General features: G+C 43.8%; 1 protein-coding gene across 4 annotated transcripts in view; it reads right to left on the reverse strand.

Annotated features, from left to right (window-relative positions):
- ARMC9 (armadillo repeat containing 9) overlaps positions 1–18,818 on the reverse strand; it is a 141,910-nt gene extending 123,092 nt beyond the window's left edge. For all 4 annotated transcript variants that reach the window (XM_073877346.1, XM_025889757.2, XM_025889785.2 and 1 more), the window contains exons 1-6: positions 18,713–18,818; positions 17,178–17,303; positions 12,951–13,121; positions 11,259–11,414; positions 5,369–5,461; positions 3,638–3,662 (exon numbers count right to left, since the gene is read on the reverse strand). In XM_073877346.1, coding sequence (XP_073733447.1) covers positions 3,638–3,662; positions 5,369–5,461; positions 11,259–11,414; positions 12,951–13,121; positions 17,178–17,303; positions 18,713–18,763 — 622 coding nt within the window. In that variant the 5' untranslated portion in view covers positions 18,764–18,818. The remainder of the gene's footprint in view (positions 1–3,637; positions 3,663–5,368; positions 5,462–11,258; positions 11,415–12,950; positions 13,122–17,177; positions 17,304–18,712) is intronic.
- Between the last annotated feature and the right edge of the window lie 4,017 nt (positions 18,819–22,835).

The raw sequence follows: 22,835 nt of genomic DNA on the forward strand, positions 1-22,835 counted from the left end.
AAGGCTCTACACTCTAGAAAAATGGTCAGTTGCTCATTTTCTGAAGGAGTCAAATCAATTAATGGCAAAAATGCCAAAAGATACGATTTCTCTACCTTTTTTAGATGGCCAGGTAAAATAATAACACAATACGCTGTATTTCCAACCTGAATTTTTCTTCTAAACTTCATTTTAAAATATAATTCCTTTTCAGAGAATTTTCCACTCCAAGCACTTTTTTTTTTTTTTTAAAGATTTTACTTATTTGACAGAGAGAGAGAGAGAGCACAAGCAGGGGGAGCGGCAGGCAGAAGGAGAGGGAGAAACAGGCTCCCCGAGGAGCAGGGAGCCTGATGCAGGGCTCGATCCCAGGAACCTGAGCCGAAGGCAGATACTTAACCAACTGAGCCACCCAGGTGCCCCTCCAAGCACTTTTCTTGCCTCCTTCAAAAGCTTATGGAAATCTTAGCTGATCCATGAAACCTTCCTATCAAGACACACAGAATAATGACTTGCCCAACCATTCAATGTAAAAAGCAACACCTAAGTCTAGAATTAAATTAAATTGGGGGCATGTCTGGGCTTTGAGATCACTGCAGCCATTAAGTGTGGGAGGAGGGGACAAAGTGCAGACAACTGGCTGTCATGACACCGGCCGGGCCCCTGGTACCAGGGCTGGTGCTAATCTCTGGTCTCCATGGCAATGCTGCATTGGCGCTTATTTAGCCACAGCCACACGCTGGGCCTGCCAGTCTCAATTCCACAGAAATTCTGCTTGGCATCCTCAGAAAACTCAATTAAAACTGAACCTAAAAAAGGCTCAGACACCCTGGTCTCCTTGCTGAAATCCAAAGGAAAGATCTATAGAAAAACACAGGCTCTTCCCCTCCCAGATTTTGCACTCCCCCTCCCAGATTTATTTTATCTGTAAAATTGGGCTACTTCTCAGAGACATGACTGGTTCCTGGCAGAAAGCTATCCTCTGAAGCTGCAGGATATGTTGGGGTGACAAGGGCTGGCTGAGATTCAGGAATCGGGGAGGTTTCCCACCACTTTCCCTCCACCAGTACCGAGGAGTTCAAAGACTGAATCTGAACAGAGGCCAAGCAGATTCAGTCAAGAACTAAGGCGATCTTCTGAAACTCTTTTTAAGGATGCAGGTTGAGGTAGTGGTTTTAAAATGAGTGCCCCGTCTTTGACACTCCTTCCTATCAAGAGGTGGAAGGTCATTCTCCTTCCTTTGAATGTAGATTGGCCTTAGGAATTGCTTCTAATGATAATGTAGCAGAAGTGACACTGAGTTACTTGAGAGGCTGGTTTAGAAAAGGTGATGCAGCTTCCACTGGCTCTGTCTGGGGACATTCGCCCTTGGAACCCAGCCACCACACCGCGAGGAAGCCTAGGCCATGTAGGAGTTCCACTCAAGGGCCTCAGCACCAGCCACCAGACTTGTGCAGGTGGGTGAGGAAGCCTTGAAGATGGCTCCACCAGGCTCCATCGGCATCCAGGAGACACCGAGGGAGAACTGCCTGAGCACACGATTCCCGGACCATGCAAGATGGTGATAATAATATAAATGGACATTGTTGTTTTATGCCACTAAGCCTGAGATGGTGTACTAGGTTGGAACAGAAACAGAAATAGTGGGGCAAAGCTGCATTTCCAGGAGTTGCAGGGCAGGACCCAAATGCCCAGAGCAACTTATGAATTCCCACTGTTCTGGGGGTGCCTGGGTGGTTAAGCAACGACTCTTGGTTTTGGCTCAGGTCATGATCTCGGGGTCCTGGGATTCAGCCCCACATTGGGCCCCGTGCTCAGCGCAGGGGTCTGCTTGAGGACTGGAAAGGGTATATGATGTGTTTCAGGCCTTCGGTAAGTTCTGGTGGCATAATCCTCAGTCCCACTCCCTCTGCCCTGCCCTCCCCTCCCCCCTCACGCGCTCTGTCTCTCAAAATGGATAAGGAAATTGTTAAAAAAAAAAAAAAAAAAAGAATCCTCACTGTTCCAAACATGAGAAAACTGGCACGGGACCCACTCCGGCCAAGGCCCGGGAACTATACTAACTCTTCAGGGAGCAGGCCCGAGGAGCCGAAGAAATCCGCTCAGGCTCATCTTTGGGCTTAACTACACTGCGGGCGGAGCAGTCTCTGGAGCGCCAAGGTGACCCGGGGAGCATTCCACGTTGACCCCATACACCCACATCTGGGTTCAGGCAAGGACCAAACAAGGATCCCCCGTGAAGGATCGGTGGGGCCTGTCCCTCTGAGCTCCGGGGGGTTGGCGGGGCTGGCGGGGCCACGCACACACGTGGGGCCACGCACACACGCAGAGCCGCTGGGCTGGGGAGAGGCAAGGCTACACAAGGCCGAAACAGGCATCCAGACTTCCCGCTACCTCCCTCCTGGGGTGTCAAATCTAAAGCTCGTCTGTCACCTCCCTGGAAAGCAAAGAGCTAAATAATTTACTAATACTTCCTTTCTTTACAAAACTTTAATTTTCTAAAAAAAAAAAACCAAAACAACAACAACAACACACACACACACACCCATGGCGAAACAATGGCAGGAAGTTTTAAGATCAGCTCTAACACTACCCTGCGGCAGGAGGGGCAGATGTGCGATTCCACGTAGTAAAACTCCACCTGCTGGGGACTGAGGATTAGGCCACCAGAATTTAGCGCAGGCGTGAACGCTTCACACAGCCTTTCCAACATTTCAGCAGTTTCCTAATGTAGCATCGAGGCCGAAACTCAGGCAAAGAACCACAATTGTGGCCACTGACTTTGTTTTGTTGTTGTTTTTTTAAACAAACCCTTCTGTCAAGGGCTGACCGGCTACTGACTTCATATTAACTAAAGTTTTTCTCACCTTACCGAAAAATGAATAGTTCTGGTTAAAAAAAAAAAAAAAGCTAATAATGGAAAACCATCATTTTATGCTAAAAACTTAATGTTGGAATTCCTACTTTGAATGCAAAAACTGGAAATGCTTCTAAGATGGGTGCTCCAAATTGCTACAGAAATAACACCCCCCTAGACTAGTTCAAGACAAAAATGACAGATACTAAAATGATTCTTCCCCCCACCTGCTCCTCCCCTGCACTGTGTCTTCTGGCTGTGCCCTTTGGGACAGGGCCTAGATTCCCTTCATCTCTCCACATCTGGGTTACCTGATGTGCCAGCCCTACTGCAGAGGGGGCCTCAAGGAACCACAGCTAAACTTGATTGCAAAGCACTTCATAAATATTTAGACTCTGTTTTATTTAAAAAAAATATTTAGACTTTTAAAGCCCTTGTTCACCAAGTGCACGAATTTTCTCCATCTCTGCTCCTATCCCACTACTCAAAAGTGAGTCAAAACTTTTGAGTTGGCAAAACTGTTCTTTAAAAAATGTTAATCTAGGGGTGCCTGGGTGGCTCAGTCGGTTAAACGACTGACTCTTGGTTTCAGCGCAGGTCATGATCTCAGGGTCATGAGATCGAGCCCCACGTTAGGCTCCGTGCTTAGCTTGGAATCTGCTTGGGACTCTCTCTCCCTCTCCTTCTGCCCCTCCCCTCTGCTCGCTTGTGCGCTCTCTCTCTCTCTCTCCCCCACTCTAAAATAAATAAATAAATCTTGAAAAAAATAAAAATTAAAAAATGTTAATCTAGATGCTTTACCTTTATGACTTTGTCCATTCTCCTTCTGGGATGAGAAAGAAGTTGAGGAAAACAGGCATTGAGGGTAAAGTCCTCAGGGTCTCTCACATTGTGCAGCCAATCTGAGAAAGCCTTAGCAAGAGACGGGAGGGAATTCTCAGGATGGTAAAGTCTGCTTCTTCATGTAGCTATAAGGAGCTGAGACACTTACTGACTTCTCAGTACCTGGATGGCTCACTCTCAAGCGAACCCTCTTCTCTCCAGCTCAATTCCTGCTGCATGCATGCAAGTCTTATGCTGCTTCAACAGCCCCCTAAGCGGCCTCCTTGTCCCCTTCCAAAGACCTTCCCCACTGCTACCAAACATTCTCCTAAAAACGCAAACTGAACTCATACCCTTCAACTCTGTCACTTCAATTTTAAAGCTCTACCCTAAGGAGATTGAGATGGGGATGACAACAGCAAAGCACAGCAGCTAAGATCACAGACTCTGGAGCCAGACTGCTTTGAGTTTAAATCTCAGCTCCCACACATCAGGCCACATGACTGAAGACAAAGCACTTAACTTGTCTGGTTTGGGTTTTCTTAAAATTTTTTTGGTAACAGCTTTACTGAGATAAAATTCAGATAACTCACTCATTTTAAGTTTATATTTCATTGGTTTTCAGTATGTTCATACAGTTGTACAACCATCACTACAATTAATTCTAGAACATTCTTATCACTCCCCAAAAGACCCCTGTACCCACTAGGAGTCATCTCCATTTTCCCTACCCTCCCTGGCGCTAGGCAACCACGAATCTACTGTCTCTATTGATTTGCTTCTTCTGGACCTTTCATACAAACAGAATCCTATAAAAGGCAGCCTGTCACGTCTGGCTTCTTTTACTCAGCACGATGTTTTCAAAGTTCATCCACATTTGTAGCATGTGTCAGGACTTCATTCCTTTACATGCCTGAGTAATATTCCACCACATGGGTATGCTGCATCTTATCTATCCATTAATCCCTTGACGGACATTTGAGTTGTTTTCACTTTTTGGCTGTATTGAATAACACTGCTGTGAACATTCATGTACAAGTTGTCATGTGGACATATGTTTTCAGTTCCCTTGGGTATATAGCTAGGAGAGGAGCTGCTGGGTCATATGGTAACTCTATGTTTTAAACTTTTGAGGAAACAACCTATTTTTTGAAGAGTATTTAATGATATGGGGAAATGGGCTCTCTTCATTGGATAAAAATATTTAAAAAGACACACATGTACAGGTATCTATGTTTATTTAAACATTACATACTTTTGGGTGTATGTATGTATACAAATGCATTTCTGTGCTTTCCAAATTTTCTATGAGGAATATGATCAATTTTATAATCAGGAATAAAAAGGAGTGATTTTTTTTTTTAATGTAAATATGAGCATGGTATTCTCCTACCTAAAATGTTTCAAAGGCTCCTCTTGACTTACAAGACCTCACACAAACCTTTGTGCCCTGGCCCTGCCTAGTCTCTGACTTTCTCTCTATTCTGTTCCAGCAATACCAAATTCCCAAATATACTGTCTCAGTCCTTTCGCACGAGCTGTTCCCTCTACCTGGAATTCTCTTCATGGGCCTTGACACACTCTGTCATGAATGCTTCATTCACCTGGCAAATATGAAAGCAACACTAAGTTATCCCCATCTAGGAGGCAGCCTGAGCCAGCGGGCTGCTTCAGCACTACAGGTGGTCTCCATCTGCTTCAAAAGGATACGTATAATGTTAAAAGCTTTGGCGTGTTACTGGCTTTAAAAATTAAAGCCAGAAACTTTTCCAACTTCAACTTTAATTCTGGAGTCCAAGAATCCTGAAATAAAAAAAGAAAAATAATAAAAGCCCTAGATCATTAAATGCCAACAGCATTGTCAAATTGTGGCCTTTGGCTTAAATAACCCCATCCAACACAGTTACTGAAATCAAAAGCAAGATGCCTTGCCTGTGATGTGATGCCGCGAAAAATAGGTTTTTGGACATCTAACCAATTCATTTATAAAAGATCAGATACCCACAGCAGGAGGAAAGAACAAGTTCTGTTATAAACAAGGAAAAAAGAACCCTGTACATGATTTGAATATTTCATGTGATTTAAACACAAGCATGACAAATAAGCTTATTAGGTTGAATGCCAACCAGAATTCAGAATCGTTGAAGCATACATGGTGCTGGCGGGCATACACGGCTATCACTCAGTTCCTGAAAGTTTCCCAAAGAGAAAGACTCATTTTCATAAACCTCATCTAGATAAGAAAAAAAAAAAAAAGACAGAAGCTGTTATCTGCCTCAAATAACCCATCATGTCAAGAATTACGATATACTTTTAGTTTGATTTGTCCCTTAATAATAAATTACTTATCTCAAATAATGCTCATTAGAAGGAAAAAATAATGACTTAAGTAGTAAAAGAAAAAGTGTGACAAGCAATCATCTTTCTCAGGACAATTTTCCTTACAGTCTTTATATAAAAAAATCTATCACCAAACCAAGAAGTTCCACAGAAAAGAAGCAAGATCTCTAAAAATTCCTATCAACTTACCTCTTAGGCCCTGCCCCATCCCCGCAGACCCCCCCCCCCCCGTCCTTCCGCGCTTCCCCTCCCCAGCTCTGTGTCCTTCTCCATGCCCCCACCCCACCCGTTCTACCCAGGGCATCATCTGGCTTTTGGAAAAAATACTGCCTTATATTTTTAAAAGACTGTGTAATTCCCTGACACGGCATGATAGCTTTAGTTATAATGTGTGTGTTATGGGTTGAACTGTGTCCCCTAAAAAGATATGCAGAAGTCCTAGCCTCCTCAGAATGTGAGGTCATTGGAACGGGGTTGTTGTAGATGTAATTAGTTAAGATGAGGTCATACTGGAGCAGGGTGGGCCCTTAATGCAACATGACTGGTGTCCTTCTAAGAAGGAAAATTTAGACAGACACAGAAGATGGGCCTGTAAAGACAGGGGACTGGAGTTATGCTGCCACTAGCCAAGGGACATCTGAGGCTACCAGAAGCAGAAACAGGCAAGGAAGTATCCTCCCCTAGAGGCTTCGGAGGGAGCATGGCCCTGCCAACACCTTGATTTCAGACCTCTGGCCTCATGAACGAGACAGAAAGTCTCTATTGTTTAAGGCACCCGGTCTGTGGCCCTCTGTTACAGCAGCTCTGGGAGACTAACACAGCGCGCTACCGCTCAAGGCTTCTGCGCTCAACCATACCATAAAGAATTGCAAGGAAGGACTACCATGTTGGCCGACATAAATGAAGACATCTTAAAAAACAAACAAAACAAAATATTTGGGACATGGAGACTTCCAGTTAAATTGCTCTGTTGCTGATTACTATTTTGTATCACTAACAAGTACATATTTTCAATTTAACTGTTTACCTTCTGATGCTCTGCTAATGACAAGGCTAAGATTGGGATAAAACCTCTCTGGGTAATGAATCCCTTATTTTTTTTCTTGACTGCTCTGATTTTTCTGTGCTTTCAGCTTTGAGAAGAAGAACATTTCCCAAGTCTGCTAGGCACCTGACTGCCCAGCTCCCACAGGAATGGGGGAAGCACTGGGCTGGTTCTCTGTACTCCCTGCACGAAGTCATGCCCCCTCTTTACATCATAGTCTCTTCACTTGTAGAATGTAGACTTTACACTAGATGAGTGATCATCTGACTTTTTTTTTTCCAACAGCAAAACCCTTCTGATCGTTCAAAGTCTTGCCCAGAACCCTAATATATGAAATGAATAAAAGCAGGGTATTCTTGTGGAGTTCATGGAGAACTCCATGCTTGACTCTCTTGGCCTACCCACTGCCTCCTCCCTCCCTCCCAGAGCCCACAAGAATTCCTTCCATTTCTTTCCATTTTCACTAATTAAGCTTGACTTGGTCCCTGGCACCTAAGTGCCCAAAAGTTTTTCTGGAAGTAATCAACTAGAGGAATACCTAAATATTTCTGCAAGGAGATGCTCACTGACAAACAATTTGCTGAAAAGAGCTCATTACAATCTCTACAAAATACTTTTCTTTCCTGACACCTCAGCAGAAAAGATAACCTGAAAAAACAATGAAAACAACTAAAAAAGCTGGATAAGTTAACCATATTTTAAAATCCATCCCCAAGTGGCAAGAAAGGAAAAGCAGAGGCTCAAAGTGACAGTTTTCGCTCTAAGGATAACTCAGAGTCTAGAAGACCTTACACCTCAGTTCTAAGAACGGTCATGGTACAGAAGACGAAGACAATAGGATCCACTCATAGTAAACAATCTAATAGGAGACCCTAGCATAAAACTGGGATCCCAGGGCACCTGGGTGGCTCAGTTGGTTAGGCATCTGCCTTCAGTTCAGATCATGATCCCAGGGTCCTAGGATTGAGTCTGGCATCGGGCTCCCTGCTTAGCAGGGAGCCTGCTTCTCCCTCTGTCCCTCCCCCTTTCGTGCACTCTCTCTCTCTCAAAAATAAATAAAATCTTTAAAAAAAACCCTGGGTTTTTTTTTTTTTAACCCCAAAGGGCTATACCATCAGGAAAGAGTCAAGGACAAACCAATCCACTGTCTAGAAGGCGACAGCAAGGAAATCTACCTGTCTTGACCTTGACATTAGGTAGAAGGGAGGAAAAACCTCATTTGAAACTTCATAACCCAAACTAGTCTCATTAAAGATTGCAGCCTAAACTGAAACTATCTATATGGTTCCCAAAGCCTTGAGCAAAGAAATTTAATTTAAAATGATCCTGGGTTGGTAATGCCCTAGATGACTGAGAGATGCAAATGCAGATCTCTGAAAGAACCAAACTCCACTCAGGCCTCAAAAAACTCCCGCAAGTCCCAAGTAGAATAAACTCATTGTCAAAACTCAAAATAACTAATTTTTTTTTCAAAAAAAGATATAAGGTGCCGTGAATGAACGAGCAGAAATTAAACACAGCAGGATCAAATTTATAAAGGCTCCTGATGTTAAAATTAACAAAGAATAGGGCGCCTGGGTGGCTCAGATGGTTGGGCGTCTGCCTTCGGCTCAGGTCATGATCCTGGAGTCCTGGGATCGAGTCCCGCATCGGGCTCCCTGCTCCTTGGGAGCCTGCTTCTCCCTCTGCCTTTCTCTCTCTCTGCCTCTCTCTCTGTCTCTCATGAATAAATAAATAAAAATCTTTAAAAAAAAATAAATAAAATTAACAAAGAATATAACACAAATGTATAAAATGGTAAACAAATAAAAAGGCTGGAAAATATGAGCAAAGAACAAGAGACTATAAAAAATGACCCAGTAAATTTGAATTAAAAAACAAAAAGAACTTCTATTAACAAAAGTTAGTGACTGAAATTACAAATTCAGTGGATTAAAGAACAGATTAGACTGTTTGAAGACAGGTGTGAATAAATCACCCAGAATACAGTCCTGACAGAGATCACGAGATGGAAAATACAAGATGTTAAGAGACATGGAGGGCACAACACTGTGAACATCCTTGACTCTACTGAACTGTACACTTCACAATGGTTGAGATGGTAAATTTTATTTTATGTGTGTTTTGTCACAAATTTTTTAAATAAAAAAAAAGGATAGAAGAAGCAAGTCTAATGCAGATTTAATCAGATACATAGATTAAATGTAGATTTAATCAGACATCCAGAAAAAGATAATAAAGAGGAGAGGCAATATATGACGAGAAAACAGAATTTTCCAGAGTTGTTCAAAGACACAAAACGTCACATCCAGGAAGCCCAACAAATCCCAAGTAAAAATAGAAATCTACCCCTAGACAGGCCATAGTAAAATTGCACAACCTCAAAGGTCAGAGAAACAAGACAGATCACCTACACAGGAAGAGCAATGAGACTGATGGCCGACCTCCAATAGCAATAAAGGGAGCGGGGTGATAACATCACCTTCAATGTCATAAAAGAAAATAGCTATATGGGGCGCCCGGGTGGCTCAGTGGGTTGAGTGTCCGACTCTTGGTTTTGGCTCAGGTTATGATCTCAGGGTTGTGAGATCCAGCCCACACTGGGCTCTGAGTTCAGCATGGAGTTTGAGATTCTCTCTTTCCCTCTCCCACTGCCCCTCCCCGCCCCACACGCATGCGCGCGCTCTCTCTCTCTCTCTCTCTCAAAATAAATCTTAAAAAAAAAAAAAAGAAAGAAAATAGCTGTAAGCCCACCATTCTGGACCCTGTCTAAAAAAGCAACAGAGACATTTCAGACAAGCGAGAATGGAAAGAAGAGATCGTCACCCAAAGGAGACTCTAAAGGGATGTCTGTGAGGCAGAGAAGATGATTACAGATGGAAGGTCCTTAACGCAAGACGGAACAGCAAGCACATCTATGGGTGAACAGAAGGGTAAATCCATACACACACAGATTGCATCAAATAATAAGATTCTGTAATGTGTGGGGTTAAAGTATATAACTGAAATACTTGACAACAGCAGCAAGTGAGCTGGGAAGGGGATGAAGGAGGTGAATGCATTCTAAGGTCCTTGTAATGGTCAGGAAGACGAGAAGATATATGAGCTTTAGATTTTGTTATGCATACATACTCAGGTATCTATGATGGCCACTGAAAGAACATATGTAGAGAGTAGCAAAAGGAAAAAAAAAAGGAATAACATGACTCCCCATGAATACTGAACCCTGCAGACTCGGGACACCAAGCCAGAACGGGCCAGCCGCCTGCCGAAGCCCGGGCTGGACCTCAGCTGCAGCTGCAGTACTGTGCCATCATCTTCATAAACAGAAGTCTTCACAGTGAGAAAATCCACTATTTCTTTTCAAGTTTCACCAAACTAAATTTGGATGGACAAAGAAAACCAAGCACAGAATTCAACATAGGCTACTCTATGACAAGCCTACTTTCATGAAGTCATTCAACTCTGTGGCCTTCAATTTAAGGGCTACTATTCGGGAATGCTGACAGGTGTCTGACTAAAGTATAGTGGAACAGGAGACGGAGACACACTGGGTCTGGAGAGAGAAGAGCATCTGTTGTCCAGTGGCACATGAGGACTCTCCAAAGAGATGCTCGGAAACAGTGTGAGATCTTTCTTTAGAAAAAGCAACTGCATCGGTCTCTTAAACATGTTTTCATAAACCTCTCAGGGGACATCTTAATTTTATTAAGTCAACAAGAATTACTACAATGGATAAACACTGATAATAAATAGTATGCTAAAATGTCAACTACGGTGAAATAAAACAATTAAAAGAGCTCCAGGCAAGCAGTCTGAAGGAAGTAAGAGTACGCAACCAGGTCCTCAGAAATGTGCCAAGTAAGTGAGACTCTGAATAGAAATTAAAACACATATGGCCAGCAATTACGTAAAATAACCTAGTTCTTTTCAGGCCACAAATTTCGATGTAATTGAATAAAAATTATCCTTCCGATATTGAAAAGGTATGCATGGAATGCTCGAAGAAGTACACTTAAAAATAGTTATGTTAGTCTGAGTTAACAAGTCTTAATACACCCAAAAAATGAAATTTTATGGCACAAGAAACGTTCGTCAAAGAAACTTATCTGAGAACAGAAGCGAATTTTCAGGTTTTTTACGGCATCATTCAGAAACCACCAGCGTCGACAAGGTGAAACCGCAATGCTGCCCCGGATCCAACTGGTCACTCACCTGGAAGAGCTCTTTAAAGGAGGGGTGGACCATGGGGTTGGGAACAAAAGGCAGAGCATAGAAAGGGAGAAACTCCGTGGTCTGGCTCAGCGCTGCCCCTTTGGTCTCCAGGTAGGTTTTGAAATAAGAAATCCTCTCTTCCAGGTCCTCTTTGTCCTGCAAAGAAGGAAAGATGCTCATGTGGGGTCTCCTGCTGGACGTCTGGCTCCCCCCCGCACCCCGATCATCCCACCCCTTCTCCGCAGCCCCTCTAGTTCCAGCCACGGTGCTGGCATCCTCCCCCCGACCCCCGGCCTAGCAAGCACACGGTCTCCAGTCATTCAAACACCACCCCTCATGTCTCCCTTGACGGAACTTTGTCAGGAATTTCGGAGAACTAGATACATAGTTCGATCTGCTGCCCTTTTACTTTATAATTATCATGTTCTCATATCCTTAAAATTCTTCATAAACATCATTTATACCGGCAGGACAAAACCTGATCTCATGGGTCTATCACAATTTACTTAGCCAATTCCCCTATTATTAGATGTGTGCATTGTTTCCACTTGTCACAAATCATAAACATGCGTTTCAAGGATTCCCTCAGGAGAGGTGCAGAAGCTTCCACTGCATTCCTCCTTTCCTCTGCAAAGCTAACTAAGGACTGATCTTGCAGGCTGCACTGGCTGCACGCGTGATCCGAGGCAACCTGATCCATCTCAGGTTTTGATTTCCTCCTGCGCCTCAGCGAGGTCGGAGCACTTGAGCTGCTCAGCCCGGAATCGAGTGCTCTCCTTCCCTGACCACCTGGCTGCACCAGAGCCGTGTACCCTGTGTATATGTGCTCTTCTAATCAACACATCTCACTCCGTCTACACCGGGAAGCCCTCTTCTGGCCACTGGGCTTAAAAAAATATATGGTGTTTATTGATTTTTTTGATCTTACATCAAAATAAAAAAGTTAGAAAACAGAAATAAATATAAAGAAAGTGAAAATCTCCCATGATCTCACCCCCCATGCACACTGTCTTGAGGAACAGGAATGGCTACCGTGACTTACTGTAAAGCTGCTCCCTCCACCATGACCCCCCCCCAGCCCCCCTGACATTTTAATAAGTGAACACAGGTGCTTGGGGGCAGTAGCTAATGCAAGAAGCCACTAAAGAAAGGCATGTAGTCAAATGTCAACATGGCCTTGCTCCCATCTGTCATTTGCTCTGTACTGGGAGGCCTGGTGGCCACAGTAGTGGGCGCTCTCAGCCGTGCCCTTGGAAGGACTGCAGAGGCTACTCATCTGACCGCTCAGACAGACCTTCACAAACAGGCATCTTTCCACTGCTTAAGCTCAAACTTCTCTTCTATTAGACAGTCTAATATGTGGTCTCAATAGGTGTCCTCTTAGACATATGTGTATTCGTGTTAAGTTGCCAAATAAGGAAACTTTATTTTGCTGGGTTTTCAGAAATTTGAGGCATTGGGGAAAACCATGTAGCTTTCCGTACAGAAATTATTAACTCCCCGTATAAACTAGAAAATAAACTACTGGGAATGAGACAGAAAATCATGCACAGGACATGGGACGCCTACTCCTTGGAAGCAATACGATAAAATGGCCACAAAACTAAATTAATGCTCATTTACAAAACAAAAAGCTAACATTTCCCCTTGAACACACCACTCGGACCCACCCAAATCACAAAGGGAACCTACAGGTCTCCCTACGGAGTGTTTCAGAAGATAGATGGCAAAATGGATGTGAAGATAGAACTCCAACTTCTGGGCAAGGGAGTCACGATCTCGGATGGAACTGGGAATATGCTCCTCCCACAAATTGAAGAACACCTTCTGGTCACCACTGTCAAATGCAGCAACGAGGTCCTTCTGTGGAGAAGACATCAGACTGAACCCCAGTCATAAGGGAGGCCCATTCTCCCAACACCCCAACTTCTCACAAGCTACCCAATACCCTGCATACCCCATACACTCTGTGGTTCCAGTGTGAAAACTCAGTCTCCTTCCTGAGATAAGGGACAGAAAACCAGAGAGCTAGAAGGCTTCAAGCATCTTAGGCTGAGATTCCCACAAACCAACCCTGGTTGCAAGGTCAAGTCTCAGCTTTACAAAGAACAGATGAAATATTTAAGTCTCTGACATGGAAGGAGCCAGGCACAGGCCCAGGACTTGAGGCCCGAAAACTCACAGGCACATAAATACACTGAAGTCATCCTGTGAACTTGCTGACCCAGAGCATGTGATCAGTAAAAACCAGGCCAGATCCAAAGCCCAGCCAGGCCTCCGTGGAACTCACCCCGCACACAGAAACTTACTGACAGTCCAGTTGAGTCCTGGAGTGGCAGCTCCTATACACTGCCTCAGTCAATCCCTGGCCTGGGCGGCGGGTGTTGTCATTTGCTCCCTGTTGCTAAAGCATGTCCCATCAAGATGGCACTTGGGAAGTGACGACAGATTCCCAACACACCATGCAGTGACTGTCTATGTCCACCAATTACAGAAACAGGGACGCACAGGCTGGAGTTGGAGGAAGGAGCACAGGCCTGGCGCTCTTCCCACCTCGGGGCTGTGTGAGTCTGACCATGCAGGGCAGGCAGTTTCCCAAACTACCATGCAAAAGCAGAAATAGAGAATTCTGGGGAAAGGAGGTGGCCATTATCATGCCACCAGCCTGGCAAGAATGATGACTGACCCACTGCAAATACCTGCTGCGTAATTTTGCAGATTTAGGTATAAGGCAGAATGGACAGAACTTCCTAATGGTCCCAAACCATGTGATTCATATTGTTTTCCTTACTCTATCAAATGCCCAAGATACTCAGACCTACATTTTGTGCTCATATGCAAAAGTTTTTCTTGGATTGGATCTTCTATAGAACCTCCAGTTCCCCCCACCCAACACCATTATTCATCACCATTAATTGATCATTGTTTTTTTATACTTTTTAAAAATGGCTTTATAGTTTTCCTCTTTTTTTTAGGTTGTTTAGAAATAAGCTTGTTAATATTATAAAATGGGAATGTACTGCACAATGTTGCACTGTCCGGTTATACTTAAAGACATTCATTAATGAATCTTTGAGGGACGCCTGGGTGGCTCAGTCAGTTAAGAGTCTGCCTTCAGCTCAGGTCATGATCCCAGGGTCCTGGGATTAAACCCCGCATTGGGCTCCCTCCTTAGTAGGGAGTCTTCTTCTCCTCCCTCTGCCTCTCCCCTAGTTTGTGTTCTCTCTCTCACTCGCTCACTCCCTCTCAAATAAATAAAATCTTAAAAAAAAAAAAAAGAATCTTCGGGGTGCCTGGATGGCAACCAACTCTTGGTTTCAGCTTGGGTCGTGATCTTGGAGCTTGAGGATGAGCCCCGCACAGGCTCCATGCTCAGCGTGGAGTCTGCTTGGAGTTTCTCTCACTCTCCCTCTGCCCTTCCCAGCTGCACTCTCTCTTACTCTTTCTAATAAATAAATCTTAAAAAAAAAAAAAAAGAATCTTCAACTGTGCTTATTACAGAAATGTTCTCTATTTCATGTGATCAAGAACAATGACTGTTACCTTACTCTGGGAGGTCTTGGCTCCTCAGCCTTGGAAACAGCGAAGGACAGCTTGTCAGCAGCCATGGCAAGGGAGGTGCCCAAAGTGCAAACAGGCACCACGGTGTCCGGAAGAACTGGGAGGAAGCCCATTACTGACCGACGCAAGGTGCAGGGGATCTTCCCAAGTAGCAGTACTGCTGGAGTCTGACCCCACTCCAGGCTCACCGCGGCTGAGCTCGAAGCCAACCCCGCCATCCCTGTGAGCCACTCTGGGGGAGGCATGCTCTCAAGAGAGGGCTGGAGACCAAGAGCTCTTTGTGTGAGTGAGTTGTGTGCAGACTCTTGTGAGTATTTTAAGGCTTCGAGTCAAGGTATTTTCTTATGTGGACTGGCAGAGTCCACATGTTCAAATGGGCCATGTACAGTTTGTTCTAAATTCTTCATTTGTAGACCTGGGACCACAAACTTTCCTGTATCATTATAATCACATCTAAAATCCATCCTAACTTATGATTCATATTCTGTACCTGGAAATAGTCCCTGCATTTAATATCGACATACAAAGCGATCCAGTGTTATAACTCAATATAGTCACAAATATTAATGATCTTCTCTAATATAAACCATGATCCCAGCCAGAATCACCAAGCTCAGAATATTTATACACCATCCTGGGGTCGAGTCCTGCGTCAGGCTCCCTACTCCTTGGGAGCCTGCTTCTCCCTCTGCCTCTCTCTCTCTCTCTCTCATGAATAAATAAATAAATAAAAAGTTTCAAAAAATAATAATAACTTATAAACACAAACACACACACACACACTTCTTACAGAACTGTGCTTCGGGAAATTCTCCATTTGTTGAGTGCCACTGGCACTTAAGATATTTTGCTAAGCTGCTGTTCCAGGTATTTTTGTTTGGAATAGCTATCACAGTGGACACAGCTGTTTATTGGATGAGCAGAAAAAATATGCTTGTGGCAATCAGAAAGTTTCAAGGTCTTTCAAGCTATAGAAAAATGGACCTGAATACAACTGAGAAATGTGAACCCAAACCATAAGATATCACTTCACATCCATTAGGGACTACTATCAAAACAAAACCAAACCAAAAACAAGTATTGGCAAGGCTGTGGAGAGCTTATAACCCCTGCACACTGTTGATGGAAATGTAAAATGTAATCACCATGGAAAAGAGCATAAAGGTTCCTCAAAAAATTAAAACTAGAACTACCATATGATCCAGTAATCCACTTCTGGGTATATATCCAAAATAACTGAAAGCAGGATCTCAAAGAGATATTCGTACACCTATGTTCACAGCAGCACTATTCACAATAGCCAAGAGGTGGAAAAAACTCAAGTGTCCACTGATGGACGAATGGATAAACAAAATGTGGTACAGACATATAATGGAGTCTCCTTCAGCTTTAAAAAGGAAGGAAATCCTGTCACATGTCACAACATGGACAAACCTTGCTCCCTGTCCCCTCCAGCCTCCCTGAGCTACAATGCAAGTGCCTGGAGGGGTGAGCTTTGGTTTGGTTCACTGTGTCCCCAGTGCCTAAAATGCATAACCTAAAACTCCTCAGGATGGGGATCACATTTGTTTCAGTTACTAAGCATTGCATGGTTTCCTCTTTTTCTTCTTCCCAAGAAATGTACATTAAGGAAGGCACTTGATGGAATGAGCACTGGGTGTTATATGCAACTGATGAATCACTAAACTCTGCCTCTGAAACTAATAATACATCATATGTTAACTAAATTGAATCTAAATAAAAAATTAATTAATAAAATAAACAGAAATGTACTTATGTGGAAGATATTATGTCACAACCCATTTCCTAGGGAAGGTACACAGATTTAAAGATGACATTACTGGGATGCCTGGGTGGCTCAGTCAGTTGAGCACCTGACTCTTGATTTTGGCTCAGGTCATGGTCTCAGGGTCATGAGATAGAGCCCTGCTGTGGCGGGCTCCGTGGTCAGGGGGAAGTCTGCTTCTCTCCCTTTTCTTCTCCCTCTGCCCCTCCCCCTACTTACACGCTCTCCCTCTCTCTAAAGTATATAAATAAATCTTTTAAAAGAAAAAAGATGATATTACTAATTCATACAAAAACACCTGAGCATCTACAAGTCACACTGGGGGTGCCTGGGGGCAACCTGGCTGGCTCAGTCGGTGGAGCATGTGACTCTTGATCTCAGAGTTGTGAGTTCCAGCCCCATGATGGGCACAGAGTTTACTTAAAAAATCAATCAATTAATTAATAAAATAAAATAAAAGTCACTCTGACCAGGTTCCCAGAAACAATTCCAATATTCTCTAATAACTGCATTTTTTACAAGTTGGGAGCATCTTGATTATTGACAGATATCAAAAAAAAGGAAAATGTTACCTGGATGATCAATGATTTGGAGTCCCTTAAACAGCCACCTGCTGTTTTAGATAATGGCTTTCCTTTTATTTTGCATTCTTTTGAAAATGTTTTCAAGGTGTCTTCAAATTCAGCAAAATCTAAGTACTATAAAAAAAGAACATAAATGTATATACAATTCTCTATTTTAACATCAACAAAGCCAACTGTCTTTGATGTAATTGTACCAGCTTGAAGTTACCACCTATTTATAATGGGGTTAATGAACTGTCATCTTTGGAAGAATTCAGGATCCAGCTTAGAATTTACTTACTCGACACACGTACCCAAAGCCTAGAAAGACAGTATCATAGAAAATGCTTATTTACAGAAAATAAATTTGCTTTCAGAAAGAAAATGTGAACTGCACGATTCATGATCATTGTTAACAGAAGCAAAAGGATGTGTGCAGCATTCTAACAAAGGCAGCAGTGATCCCCAGAAGGCCTGACGGCTTGGGGTCTGGTAGATCTCTGGGAATTTGCCACCTGAAACTGGCCCTGGAAAGAGTGCCTGTCCTTAAGAACAGAAGACCAGCCATTGAAAGACAGGCAACGTCATCACTGATCCTGGAGCACGGCACTCCTGCTCACTGCCCACCCTGACCCCTCTCCTGGCCTCCCCTACCATGTACTCTACTGCTGTTCTCCCCTCCTCCTCAGTTTGTGGCAGTTACATCTTTTGGTTTCCACCTCCTGTGTGTGGGCTCTTTCCGCAGGCCCTGTCCACAGCCCTTTGCTGGGACAGCTTTAAGAATGTATTCATGACCACACCAACGAATTCCAAAGCTGCATTTCCAGGGCAGATGCCTTGCCCCACGGCCGTGGCTCACAGTGCCTGATGAACGGTTTAATCACAGACTAAAACAGGAGCAACGGTTTCTTGAGCATCAGCTATGTGCTTGCCCCACGCTAAAGGCAGTAGAGAATACAAAAAAGCCTAGGCTATGGGTCCTGTCCTTCAAAAGCTTTCAGTGTAGGAAACCTAAATGTCCATTAACAACAAGTTAAGTAGATACAGCCGCTCAGTGAAATATTCTACAGCATAAAAAGTATGAGGCAGATCACAGGAAGATGTTCACACCATATTACCGTTGATAGGGAAAAGCCAAGCTTCAGCATAATGTGCATGGCATCATTCCATTTTGTAAAACAAACTATAGACATGTAAATATATTTTGAATATTCATATAAAAAAGTCTGGAAAACTAGACTAACCCATTAACAATGGTTTCTGCAGGAGTGGAGCGCAGGGAAATGAACTTTTTATACTTCCACATTGTTTGAATCTTTACTGTGAGCATATGTTACAATTACAATTTTCTTTAAAGAAATTTTTTTTCAAGTGGCTTTAAGATTTCAGTTTAGTTATGAAAACAAAAAAAAATCATATAATGGAAAACAGGTAACTCTAATGCAAGGATAGAAAACACATTATAAGTTACTATAAAATTTGCTGCATTGTAAAATACAGGTTTTCAAGATCTCTTTCTGTGACCCATGTTTTGTAAAACATACCTCTTTCACAAGTCCAAGTAATTCTGATTCATGAGCCAGAACATCCCCCATATTGAATGGTTACTGTTAATTCTCAAATTAACAGCCAAAATCTCTACAAGGCAAAAATAGAAGATAAAAGCTTTCATTTCAACCGTCTGTGAAATCATAAAAAGGTGGCTGTGGTGGGCAGAATAAGGCCCCCACCCTAATCCCCAGAACCTGTGAATACGCTAGGTTGCATGGCAAGAGGGAATTAAAGTTACACACGGAATCAAGGTTGCTAATCAGCTGACCTTAAAATAGGGAGAGTATATATGATTATCTGGTGGGCCCAGTGTAATCACAGGGATCCTTATAAGGAGACAAGAGGGTCAATGTCAAGAGTGATGCATCGCTTGCCCTGAAGGTAGAGGGAAGGGCCCCAAGCCAAGGAATGAGTGCAGGCAGCCTCTAGATGCTCAAAAAGGCAAGGAACAGATTCTCCTCTGGAGCCTTCAGAAATGAACAAGCCCTGTGGACACCTTGATTTTGGCTCCATGAGGCCCATTTTGGACTTCTGACCTCCAGAACTGTAAGATAATAAATCTGTGTTGTTTTAGGTCACCAATTTTATGGTAATTTATCATACGGAACTACAAAGGCTCATGTTCATAGTAATTCCTTCTTCTATGACAACTGCTAAAATGAATATGAACACGGCCTAGAAGTTGGTGTAAATGAGCAGCGAGGGCTCTTTGTGAGACTGGGGAAGGTTCTTCTTATTTGGTTTTCTAATGTGCCATAATGTGGTATGTGTAATGCAAACAGTCAAGACCACAAAGTGCATTTTAGAACAAAACAGAATTTGATAAGGTTCATTCATTTACTTTAAAGAAGGATATGCATTAATATTAATCTGATATAAATGAACACCAATTCCTCATTCTGCCTCCAAATAAAAACTAATCATTCACACAAAGATATGGGTACTACTTAGCTGCAAGAAATCTTTAATGTTTCCTGAAGATCATAATCATTTAGCCTTACAGTAATGGGGGAGGAAGTGGAGTGCATTTACACAAGTGTTAACACAAGGTCAGGCACCAAGGAACGTATTAGGTCAGTCTTTGTTTTGTTTAGTTTAGAGAGAGAGAGCGAGCGGTGGTGGGGGGGGGGGGCAGAGGGAGAGAATCTTAAGCAGGCTCCACACCCAGCATGGAGCCCAACATGGGGCTTGATCTCATGACCTTGAGATCATGACCCGAGCTGAAATCAAGAGTCAGACGCTTAACCAACTGAGCCACCCAAGCACCCCATGGTTAGGTTTTTAATTACATTTAAGGATGCACAGTATCTATGTACATTTCCAAACATTTAAATAAATAAAATATTGCAAACCTTTTAAAAAAGTATTTTCTACTTTTTCTGTCCCCAGGTGTTCCCAAAGCAGCCACTCCCTGTGCCCCACTCCCAGGCTCTTCAGCCAGATGGACTGCCCATAACCCCAGGGGAATGAAAAAAGTCTGGGCACCGATACTAACTGTGCCATTCACTGGCACCTGATCTGGGGCAAATCACTGAAACTCGGGGCCTCTTGCAGCTACAAAGGAGAGTGGAGAATTGATCAGATCTCTTCTAGTTCTAGGAACACATGATTCTGTAACATTACATTTTGATCTGCCCATTACAGTGCATTTGATTTCAATTATTTGAGCATAAGTCAGGAAGATTAAATGTAGTAATGTCCCCCTTTTCATTCTTTTGTCTGTCTCACCATCAGCTTGTGGCATCTCTCCCGAGGTATGGTGACACAATCTCCCATCCCCTCTGTCTCCACTTCTATTTCTATCCTATTAACAAGGGATCTTGCCCTTCCTGCTTAGGACCCTCCTGTGGTTCCACCATCCTCCACTGCTTAGGCCCAACTCTCAAAGGCTACACAACGTGGCCTCCCACACTCTCGCCTTTGTTCTGTTAACTTGAGCCTCGATGGCCACTCTGTGGCCGCACCCACCAGAAGCCCACATCACAAGCCTGCCCTCTCTCGAGGACTTTGCACTTACTGCGGACACCCTCCAGATGTCCCCATCTCCTTCAGGGTGCTTAAGTATCACACCTTCAGAGAGACTTGCCCTGACTACCCTTTGTATGGGGTCAGTCCCGTCACTGCTTAGTCTTTTGTCCTGTTTTATTTTTCTCAAAAGCGCTAACCACTACCTGACTTGCACATCCCCCCTGTAAACAGGAGAACACCTGTCCCCTGGCACCCCCAGTGCCTAGGCCAGGGCCCGGCACGCTGGAGTTGCTCAAAAAGGAATGGCAGTAATTTCAGGTATGAGGAAAATAAAGCAAGGAAGGGGACAGAGCTTGGAGAAGAGGGGTCTAGGGTTATTTTAGAGAGTGGGGGCAGAGAAGGCCTCCCTGGGAACATGTGGGCAGCGATGTGAGGACGTGGGTACCTCTGGATCTGGGGGGGAGGGATTTGCAAGTGCAGGGGCTGCAGAGTGCTGAGAGCGGCAAGAGAAGCCAAGCCAAGCAGACACTGAAGGCCGTGAGGTGCCGGGCCAGGTCAAACGGGCCTTGTGTAAGCCAGCGGCTTGCATGTACTGGGAAGCCCGGACAGGGGGCTGTCAGGGGACTGCCACCACCCGATTTACAGTTCCTAACAGCGGGGTCTGCTGTGTGGGGGAGAGACTGAGGGGACGGAGCGGTAAGCCACGGCAAAGCCCGAGCTGGTGACGAGGGCAGTCTGGATGGGGAACAGGAAGCTTGTGAAGGAAAAGGAGAGGTGGCATGACCCGCTGATGGACTGGAGGTGGGATGTGAGGGGAGAAATGAAGGGCGACACTGGGGCCTAGGCAGATGCCATTTGCTGAGGTGGGGGAAACTGGGGGGCTGTCTGAGAGGTCAGCTTGAGAGTGCTGTTCCAGCCATAAGCATCACAGGCCCATGAGGCATCCGAGGGAGTGGGCTGCCGAGAAGGCTGGTGCATGTGAGTCCGGAGTAAAGGGAAAGGCGATTTTCTCTTTCAACATTCCTTCGGCTATTCAGGGTCTTCTCTGGTTCCATACAAATTTTAGGATTATTTGTTCCAGCTCTGTGAAAAAAGTTCATGGTATTTTGATACGGATTGCACTGAATGTGTAGATTGCTCTAGGTAGTACAGACATTGTAACAATATTTGTTCTTCCAATCCATGAGCATGGAACGTTTTTCCATTTCTTTGTGTCTTCCTCAATTTCTTTCATGAGTGTTCTATAGTTTTCCAAGTACAGATCCTTTGCCCCTTTGGTTAGGTTTATTCATAGGTATCTTATGGTTTTTGGTGCAATTGTAAATGGAATTGACTCCTTAATATCTCTTTCTTCTGTCTCATTGTTAGTGTATAGAAAGGCAACTGATTTCTGTGCATTAATTTTTATATCCTGCCACTTTGCTGAATTCCTGTATGAGTTCTAGGAATTTTGGGGTGGAGTCTTTCGGGTTTTCCACAGAGTATCATGTCATCTGAGAAGAGTGAGAGTTCGACTACTTCTTTGCTGATTCGGATGCCTTTGATTTCTTTTTGTTGTCTGATTGCTGAGGCTAGGACTTCTAGTACTGTGTTGAACAACAGTGGTGACAGTGGACATCCCTGCCGTGTTCCTGATCTTAGGGGGAAAGCTCCCAGTTTTTCCCCATTGAGAATGATATTCGTTAATGTTGAAAAAGAAAAGCAAAGCTGGTGGCATCACAATTCCGGACTTCCAGCTCTATTACAAAGCTGTCATCATCAAGACAGTGTGGTACTGGCACAAAAACAGACACAAAGATCAACGGAACAGAATAGAGAGCCCAGAAATGGACCCTCAACTCTATGGTCAACTTAACTTTGACAAAGCAGGAAAGAATATCCAATGGAGAAAAGACAGTCACTTCACAAATGGTGTTGGGAAAACTGGACAGACACATGCAGAAGAATGAAACTGGACCATTTCCTTACACCACACACAAAAGTAGACTCAAAATGGATGAAAGACCTAAATGTGAGACAGAAATCCATCAAAATCCTAGAGGAGAACATAGGCAGCAACCTCTGTGACCTCGGCTGCAACAACTTCTTGCTAGACACTTTTCCAAAGGCAAGGGAAACAAAGACAAAAATGAACTACTGGGACTTCAT

This window comes from Callorhinus ursinus, unplaced genomic scaffold, assembly GCF_003265705.2.
Source record: "Callorhinus ursinus isolate GAN/ISIS: 27379988/994484 unplaced genomic scaffold, GSC_fseal_2.0 scaffold2, whole genome shotgun sequence".
Taxonomy (NCBI): domain Eukaryota; kingdom Metazoa; phylum Chordata; class Mammalia; order Carnivora; family Otariidae; genus Callorhinus; species Callorhinus ursinus.